The sequence below is a fragment of the Epinephelus moara genome, chromosome 20, assembly GCF_006386435.1.
Source record: "Epinephelus moara isolate mb chromosome 20, YSFRI_EMoa_1.0, whole genome shotgun sequence".
Lineage (NCBI taxonomy): Eukaryota > Metazoa > Chordata > Actinopteri > Perciformes > Serranidae > Epinephelus > Epinephelus moara.
In genome coordinates, this window is record NC_065525.1 from 9569895 (window position 1) to 9579135 (window position 9241).

Below are 9241 nucleotides of genomic sequence, written 5' to 3' on the forward strand. Positions count from 1 at the left end.
CTGGTGGCTAAGGGCTCTCTGGTCCAGACCAAAGGGACCGGGGCCTCCGGCTCCTTCAAGATGAGCAAGAAGGCTGCCGAACCTAAGAAGGTCAAGAAGCCGGCCAAGAAAGCTGCTCCTAAAGCCAAGAAGCCCGCAGCGGCCAAAAAGCCCAAGACAGCGGCAGCTAAGAAGCCAGCAGCCGCTAAGAAGTCTCCCAAGAAGGCCAAGAAACCCGCAGCGGCCAAGAGCCCCAAGAAGGCTGCAAAGAGCCCGAAAAAGGCCACCAAGAGCCCCAAGAAGGTGGCCAAAAAGGCCCCTGCAGCCAAGAAAGCCCCCGCAAAGAAGGCAGCCAAGCCCAAAGTCAAGAAAGCAGCAGCCAAGAAGAAGTGAACTGTCCTCAGTCTCATCAACAAACTACTCACTAAAAGGCTCTTTTAAGAGCCACCCACACCATCCATAAAGAGCATTTCCCCATTTATTATTTCAATACAATAAAAGAAGAAGGAGAAAAAAGCTAGTGTTAGATTAAATATTTATTATGTATAGCTACTGAATATTAATATTTTATGGACTAATTACAAAAGTAAAAACAAACCTCCAAGAGCTAAATGTTCTTTTCACATCTTATCACAATTGATATAAATAAACATGTTTTTTCTTACAGTTGTGTTTTCAGTGGTGGAATGTATCTAAGTAGGCTTGAGCATGTGTCCAATAGTATTTCCATTTCATGTTGGTTTATAGGTTATTTCTGCAACTCTTTCCTCCACTACATTCATCTGACAGCTGCTTTATCTTAATTCTGAATTCATTGCGTATTGTAAAATGAATAGTCATCTTACGAAGACAAAAGTGGGCTCAGTTTATTGGAAAGAGTCATGATCCAGTCTTAGAAGAAATAATGATAATAAACAGGGTCTTTTCACAACTGCTACCATTAAACACACTGACTACAGTTGTATTTACAGTGGTAGAATGTAACTAAGTAGGCTTAGGTGCTACTTTGAGTATTTTCATTTTATAGGCTATTTCTGCATCTCCTTACTCCATTACATTTATCTGACAGCTTTCGTTACTTTGAAGGACATATACAACATATCAACAAATAAATGATGAGATATTATTAAACTACCCATATGATTATTAAATTAATGAATTAAAATGTCCATCTTGTCCAACTGGACAAGCTGATCAAGAAGGCCAGCTCTGCCCTGGGATGCTCTCTGGACTCTGTGCAGGTGGTTGGAGACAGAGATAACAGCTCGGCTGTCATCCTCCTGAGGACTAACACTCCCACCCCCTGCAGGAGGAGATAAAAACTCTGGAGAGCTCCTTCAGCGATAGACTGATTCACCCAAAGTGTGTGAAGGAACGCTATCGCAGGTCCTTCCTGCCTGCTGCTGTCAGACTACTAACCAACTGCACCATGGACACGTTATAAACACCATTATAAACATTACTGTTCCCCTTGTTGCTGCTTTTTGCACATACAATCACTTTGCACTAGATATGCCCTCTTTAATCCATTGCTTATTATTATAATATGATTATTATTATTATTATTATTAAATGGTGTTTCTTATTCATATTTTTGTACTTTCTTTTGCATGCCTTGTTTTTAAGTTTTTCATTTTTGATATTTTTTATCTGACTCTTTCTCCTTGGCCACTGTAACACTGGAATTTCTCAACTGTGGCATCAATAAAGGTCTATCTTATCTTATTGTTACCTACAGCAGATAAAATGATTAACATTAATGCAATGATAATTACAGGCTAATAGAATTTTATAAATAATTTTAAGAAGTGGTCCTTCTGCATCATGAGAGGGGTAACTTTACTTTTTGTACTGTAAGTAGTGACGCTAATAAATGAGAAAAAATATGAATGTAGGACTTTGGCAAAATATTTTCATACTGATGTTACGTTTACTTTAAGTCATCATACTTTTCAGACAGTCCACGCAATGAGGTGTGTGAAAGTCCGTTTGTGACAGTGAATGTTTCAGATATACCCGACAGCCAGTCCAGGCCTGCTCTCAGATAATCTGTTGTTTTTGAGTAAGCATTAGTAATGTTGCCACGATTGCGTCACATAGATGGTACTATGGACACTTTTCCCTTAATCAGTATGAGTGACTCAGAGGAGACCAAGTCAAATGGGAACATACAGCGGTATTAAATCAACAGAAACGAGCTCTTGAGGTCATGTGAGTGGCTCTTAAAAGAGCCGTTGTGTTGCAGTGAGATGAGACGGTGATTTAACCTCCGAAGCCGTACAGAGTGCGGCCCTGCCTCTTCAGAGCATACACCACATCCATGGCAGTCACAGTCTTCCTCTTGGCGTGCTCGGTGTAGGTGACGGCATCACGGATGACATTCTCCAGGAAGACCTTCAACACACCGTGGGTCTCCTCGTAGATCAGACCGGAGATACGCTTCACTTGAAGATATTTTTTTCCCAGACTGACCATTCGTTCTTGCAGTGTCATGAAGCCAGAGAGAAGGTGGGTGTATTTGTTGCTTGTGTATTTGGGGATTCTGTAGCACATTTTTATTGCAATGTTTTGTATGGTCTGGAGTTTCTTTAGTTGTGCTGCCCCTACATTACACCAGGCAGGCGCTGCATATTCGAACAGAGGTCGAATATAAGACTGATACACCCTTGAAGCCGTTTCTGGATTTGCTCCTCCTTTTTTTCCGCAGAGCACTTTCAGATGGTTCAACCTTCGTCTGGCCTCATTTTCCATGTCAGCAATATGTGCTGTCCACTGCATGTTTTGTTGGAAGGTAACTCCTAGAAATTTAGCTGTTGGTGTGACCTGAAGAGTTCTTCCATACAGCTTGAAGTTGAGGTTTATTTGGTGGTTTTTGCGTGGGTGTCTGGTGAAGATTACACATTGTGTTTTTGTAGGATTTAGTTTCACTCTCCACATGTTTGCCCAGCCTTCCATCTCTGTGATGCACACCTGGAGCTTTTTGGCAGCATATTTTATATTCTTTGCAGAGGCCCAATAGCAGAGGTCATCTGTGAACTGCGAGACCTGTCCCTTTCCTCTAGGTGGATAATATATGTCACAAATAAAACAGTAGAGGACTGAGGGCTGAGCCTTGGGGCACACCGGCTTCTGGGCTGAATCTGGAAGAGATTGAGGTTCCAACTTTCACTGCGATTTCTCTGTCATTTAAAAAACTGTTTAAAAGCACCACCATTTGTTGTGGGAGTTTTAGATTCTGATCCAGCAACCTGTATACAAGTCCATCTTGCCACATTTTATCGAATGCCTTCTCAATATCAGAGAAGACTCCAATCGTCACTTCTTTTTTATTAAAGCCACGCTGTACATCCTCTGCCAGCCTCAGGATGTTATCAGTTGTGCTTCTTTGCCTCCTGAATCCTGCCTGGTGGACCCCCAAAACTCCTAGAGTATCAAAATGTCTTTGAAGCCTGTCAGCTAGCACTCTCTCCAGGAGTTTGCCCAGAGTACTCAGGAGGCTGATGGGTCTATAGTTGGCTGCCAGGTGAGGGTCTTTGTGTGGTTTGGGGATCATGGTGACCAGAGCTGATTTCCAGGGCTTAGGGAAGTAACCAGTATGGAGGCAGATTGTGAAGAGGTCTGCAAGTTGAGTCAGATATTCTGTTGCTGATTCTTTGATGAGTCTATTGTCTACCCCATCTTCCCCCAGGGCTTTGACTTTGAGTTTCTTGAAATGCTCTTGGAGTTCGGTTATTGTGACAGCTTTAATCAGAGGGTTATTGGTATCTGTATTTGTTGTTATGGGTAGATGTGTAGGCAGACTGACCTGCCGCTCTACAATCTCTTTCCACTCTGGATCGAATAAAGGGTCCTCTGGGCATGAATGGACGTTCTTCAGGTGCTCTTTAAAAACATTTGCCTTTTCTTTTTCTTCTTCAATAATCTTGTCATTATTTCTTAGTACTGAGACTTTAGTGTTGTTTTTCTTTCCATTTAGTTGATGAATTTTTTGCCAGAATGTTTTTCTCATGTTTTTTCATTTTTTAGGTCTGTGTAAAACCTGTCCCATGTTCTTTATTTCTCTCCGTATTTGTGTTTGTAATTGATTAACTCTTTGTTTAATCTCTGGAGATCTTGTTTTCATGAACTCTCTTCTTAGTTTCCTTTTTGTTTTTATCAGGTGTATCAGTGAAAGTGGAAGATTCTTTGGACCATTTTGAACTCCTTTGAGGTTTATTGTGTTTTCCCGGGCTGTGAGGAGAATTTGTCCCAAAAAAAAGAGCTCTTTGGTCGATGGTGGAGAGCTCGGGGTCACAAGGAAGGAGATTATTACTCAGGTTGGTGGTGGAATGTTTAAATGCCTCCCAGTTTGCTGTTTTATAATCATATTTTATTTAGTAATTAGTAGTTAGTAGTTAGTATTTAGTCTTGCAGCAGCTTGAGCCTTCAAGTTGAATGAGGTGATTATTGGAAGGTGGTCGCTGCCAATATCTGGACACACAGAAAACTGGATCACTTTTCCTCTGAGGTCTGGGGTGGCGAGGCAAAGATCCAGAATATCCACTGAGTTGTAAGAGGACGAATAGTGTGTTGGTTCATCTTTGTTTAAGAGGACAAGGTCAGACTGTTCGATTACGTTGTTTAGTATAATACCTGACTGGTTTGTAGTTTTGTTATTGAAAGATGAATGTTTGGCATTAAAATCTCCCATTATTACAACTGTCTTTTCTTTTAAGCGGGTTTCTTGAAAGAGATGTGGAGATGGAGTGACACCAGGTGGACAGTAAACTGACATGAGGAGCATGCTGGAGTTTGAAGAGAGCTTAACTCTGGCCGTAACAAATTCATTATTCTGGGCTTGTTCAGGACTCAAGGAGATCGTAGTTTCATGGTCTTTTAATAAGCAGAGCCACTCCTCCACCTTTTCCCTGAGGTCTGTCACTTCTTATGATGTCATATCCAGGTAGAGAGAAATCGATGTGGGGGGAGAGGAATGTTTCATTTACTGAAGCTACATGCACGTCTTTTTCCTGTAGAATGTGCAGTAGCTCTTCTCTGTTTGAGCTTATGCCTCTTATGTTAATATAAAAAATGTTAAATTGGCCCTTTTTCCAGACATTTCCAGATGACTTCAAATTGTTTTCCGTCCTGGCACAAGGTCTTCAGGTCATCTTGGAGGGTGGTGCGTTGTGCTAGGGGTCTGGTGGTTTTGTGACCTGAGTGGAGCTGAGAGAGAGACTGGGTCCGGGCATGGGTGGGGCCAGATCTGGGATAAATATGTTGGACATTGCTTGGAAGCCGCAGAATGATTACCACCACAGTTAGCACATTTTGCTCCATGTTTGGCTTTGTCACATGTTTTGTGTGAGTGTTCTTCTCCACATCTGACACATTTAGTTTTGTTTCTGCACTGTGGGGCTGTGTAGTTAAACCCCTGGCAGCTAAAACACTGTTTGATGTTCAGAGCAGTGTGTGCTTTTTCGACTGATAGTGGAAAAAGTCCATGAAAAATCCTTCCCTTAGAAGTTTAGTGGCATCATCAGGGTTAGTCAAGGAGACCCTGATAAAGGTGGTGGGGGTCTCTGTTCTCCTGCTGATGATGCGATGGGCTCTCAGTATCTCAATGCCTTGGTTATTAAGTTCCTCTTTGATTTGGTTGACGGTGATGTTGAGTGATGGTCCTTTAATGATGATTTAATGACTGTTAGCTTGTTGTGGTCCTGTCCTGCCTTGGTGGTTTGCCAGCTTCACGCTGAGGTTGGAGCTTTGAAAAGCTTTTTCAGGCCATGGTGCTAGGAGCTGGTTCATTGATTTGGGGTCTTTTGGGAAAACCAGCAGCCCTCCCCGCTGCAGGTTAACCAACTTATGGAGTGATATTGTTGGTTTACAGCGCATTATTTCTTTGGCAATGTCCTTTTCAGTTTGAAATACTGCTCTGTTGATGTTGTCAATGATTATTGGTGGGGGAGTGTTGGACTGCTGTGTTGTTTCAGGTGGTGGCATTGCTTGAGGACTTGAGTTTGGTCTGTATCTTTTTTTAGGATTTTGAACCAGTTCAAAGCCGCTGTCATCATTGGCTGTTACAGCCTGAGCATATGATCGATGGGCATGGGCTACAGCAGGAGCAGGTTTGTTTCCATTTTGTAGAAAGATATCCATTTTGGTGAGTGTGCTTTTCAATTCTGGCACAAATGAAGCAAGTGGAGTTTGTTGAATATGATAACTGAGATCATTGAACAGGGTTTGAATTTGTCCGAAAATTGATTTCAGGATTTCATCTTGTTTATTTTGAGAGCATTGGGTGCTGCTGATCAAAGGTGGTTTGGGGGCACTTGCTAACCCTTGCTCGACAGTCTGCAGCGTCTCTTCAATAAAGTTGTCAGTGCTTGGGTTGGCAGCTGGATGAGGGTCAGAGGGAAGAGGAGTTGGTTTTGGCTTGATATTGTCAAGAGGATTTTGTTTGGTTGGCTTCAGTGGATCAGCAGGCTTTAATTTGGTAGAGGTTTTAGTTGAGTTTATTTTTCCATTAAAGGCTTTGGACCACACAGCTCGCCTATGTTCTGGTGTCATTGTGTTGGAGCATTGTTTTGCTGTCATTTTGTATGTGCGTGCCAGTGTGTGTTTCAATAACTTGCAATTTAGTTATTTTAAAATGGATAAAAATGATTAAAACCAATTTAAAAGGAAGAAAAATAGATAAACTGAGCAAAGTTCTTAATTTAAAAAAGGAAAATATTGAAGGATAACACTTAGAATAATAAGTTAAATATACAGAAAGGGTTATAACATTCAATTGCGATTTAAATTTTGGGAAGTATCCACTAGAAATAGGCTGAGTTACAGCCTTCTCCCAGAGAAGGGAGGAAAACCCTGCCTTATGGAAGACAGCAAACAATACGTGTGTTAGGTGAGCAAGTGAACAGATAGTGATAAGTGCTTTAGTGAATTACTTAATCCCGGGGTTTGTGACGAGGTGCCCAAACTTCAAGACGCCTTACCACCGGGATGAGAAGTACATAAGAGATGATTAGTGTTTACTTGTCTTCCTTCACGGGTTTGCAAGCCTCGTTATACAGCCACAGTTGTAGACGTTTTCTCCACACAAAGAGCAAGAGGACCTTCTGAAGTTTGGTACGATACGATGGCTTGTACTTGGTGGGATAGTTCAGGGCTTGTGCCTTTTTCTATCCATTGATGTTGCTGGTGGTGGCGGAGAGGTGGGAGGAGCTGGACTCTGGAGGGAGGAGGACACATGTGGGGCAAGGCATGAAACAGAGAGAGAGAGAGAGAGAGAGAGAGAGAGACAGAGACAGAGACAGAGAGATAGAAAGAGATAGAGATAGAGATAGAGATAGAGAGAGAGAGAAAGTGTATAGTGCATGTTGTGTTAAATTTACATTTGTGTGTGTGTGTGTGTGTGTGTGTGTGTCCATGTGTGTTTAGTGCAGGCCTGTGTATATAACGTGCAGTCTACATTGTGAATAGTGTTTTGTCTACATTGGTGCATGTGTGTGTGTGTTCATGTGAGCATGTGAGTGGTTGGTGTTGTAGTGTACTCAGTTACTCAGGTCATGGGGGTTTGGAGGTGGGGTGGTGTTGGTCAGTTGGAGGATGAATGACAGGGGTGTGTTGGTTGCGAGGTGGGCTTCCTTGACGGTCTTCTGCAGGGCGGGGTTGGTTGTTGCGGTCTTGAGATATTTCAGGGCTATGGTTTGGTGACGTTGTCTTATGGTCTGGATGCCTGTTATTGAGTGTATGTAGTGGTTACTGATGAAGAAGGGGAGTCTGTGGGCCAGTTTCAGTGATTTGTTTTGTATTGTCTGTAGTCGTTGTGATTGGTTGTCAGAGATGGTGATCCAGGCGGGGACGGAGTATTCGAATAGTGGTCTGATGTATGATAGGTAGACTTTGATAACTGTTGAGGGTGATGCGCCATGTTTTCCACAGAGGGCTTTGAGATGATTGAGTCTATTGTTTGTTTTTTGTTCCAGGTTATTGATGTGTTTGGTCCAGGTCATATTGTTTTGGAAGGTGACTCCGAGGAAGGTTGCTTCTTTACTGAGGTGGATTGGTTGCTTGTTAAGTGACAGGTTGATGTTGGGCTGTAGGTGCTGGTTTTTGGTGAAGAGAATGCATTGAGTTTTGGCAGGGTTTAGTTTGATTCTCCAGAGATTTGACCAGTTTTCTATTTCAGCGATGCATGTGTTGAGTTTTTTGGCTGCTAGTTGTGGGTTTTTTGAGCTTGACCAGCTTGACCCAAAGATCATCGGCGAACTGTGAGACTTTGGCTATAGTGGCTGGGGGGTAGTAGATATCGGAAATGTATAGAAGGAATAGGAGGGGACTTAGAACTGCACCTTGGGGAACTCCTGCTTGGGGGGTGAAAGGTGATGAGAGGGTGGAGGCAACTTTGACTTTTATTTGTCGGTTACTGAGGAAGTTGGAGCTGATGGACTGGGTGGGTTGTGGGAGTTGGAGGTTTGAGTCCAGAAGTCTGAATTTGAGTCCGTTATGCCATACTTTGTCAAATGCTTTTTCAATGTCGAAGAATATTGCCAGGGTTATTTGTTTTTTATTGAAATTTCTGTGGATGTCTTCTGATAAACAGAGGATGTTGTCTGTGGTGGCTCTTCCTTTTCTGAATCCGGCTTGGTATATTGCTATGAGGCCCATTGATTCGATGTGGTTATTGAGTCGTGATGTGAGGATTCGTGCAAACAGTTTTCCAATATGACTGAGGACGCTTATGGGATGGTAGCTGGTGACGTTGTGGGGGTCTTTCCCTGGTTTGTGGATCATGGTGACAAGTGCAGTTTTCCAGGGTGAGGGGAAGTGTCCGGTGGTGAGGCAGGTGGTGAAGAGTTGTCCAAGGTGTTGAAGGTAGATGATCGGTGCTTGTTTTATTAATACAGTGTCCACACTGTCTTCTCCCGGTGCTTTATTCTTCATTTTTTTCCAGGTGTAGTTGAATTTCTTGGGTGGTGATGGGTTTGGTGAGGGGGTGGTGCTCTGTGGTGGGGTTAATTGCATTTCTCAGTGATGTGACGTGTTTTGTGATTTCCCTGTCTACCAGATCTTGCCATGTGAACTTAGGCCTAGTCTGCCGGAGGACCCCCCTATAATACACCGGGCACCTTCTCTTCTTCTCTCCTTCTCTCTCTCTCTCTCTCTCTCTCTCGTATTCTATTACTGCATCTTGCTAACTCGGCCATTCTGGATGTCACTAACTCGGCTTCTTCTCCGGAGCCTTTGTGCTCCACTGTCTCTCAGATTAACTCATATC

General features: G+C 42.8%; 2 protein-coding genes across 4 annotated transcripts in view; one reads left to right on the forward strand and one right to left on the reverse strand.

The window, feature by feature from the left end:
• The window catches only part of LOC126408236 (histone H2A-like), a 6110-nt gene extending 5488 nt beyond the window's left edge, over positions 1-622 (forward strand). The window contains exon 3 of one of the 3 annotated variants that reach the window (XM_050073693.1): positions 6-622. In XM_050073693.1, the coding sequence (XP_049929650.1) occupies positions 6-372 (367 nt within the window). In that variant the 3' untranslated portion in view covers positions 373-622. The remainder of the gene's footprint in view (positions 1-5) is intronic. The other 2 variants (XM_050073694.1, XM_050073695.1) reach the window with 2 other exon arrangements.
• A 1569-nt stretch (positions 623-2191) lies between these two features.
• LOC126408262 (histone H4) overlaps positions 2192-9241 on the reverse strand; it is a 583921-nt gene continuing 576871 nt past the window's right edge. The window contains exon 2 of the mRNA XM_050073727.1: positions 2192-2246. Within this exon, the coding sequence (XP_049929684.1) occupies positions 2242-2246 (5 nt within the window). The 3' untranslated portion in view covers positions 2192-2241. The remainder of the gene's footprint in view (positions 2247-9241) is intronic.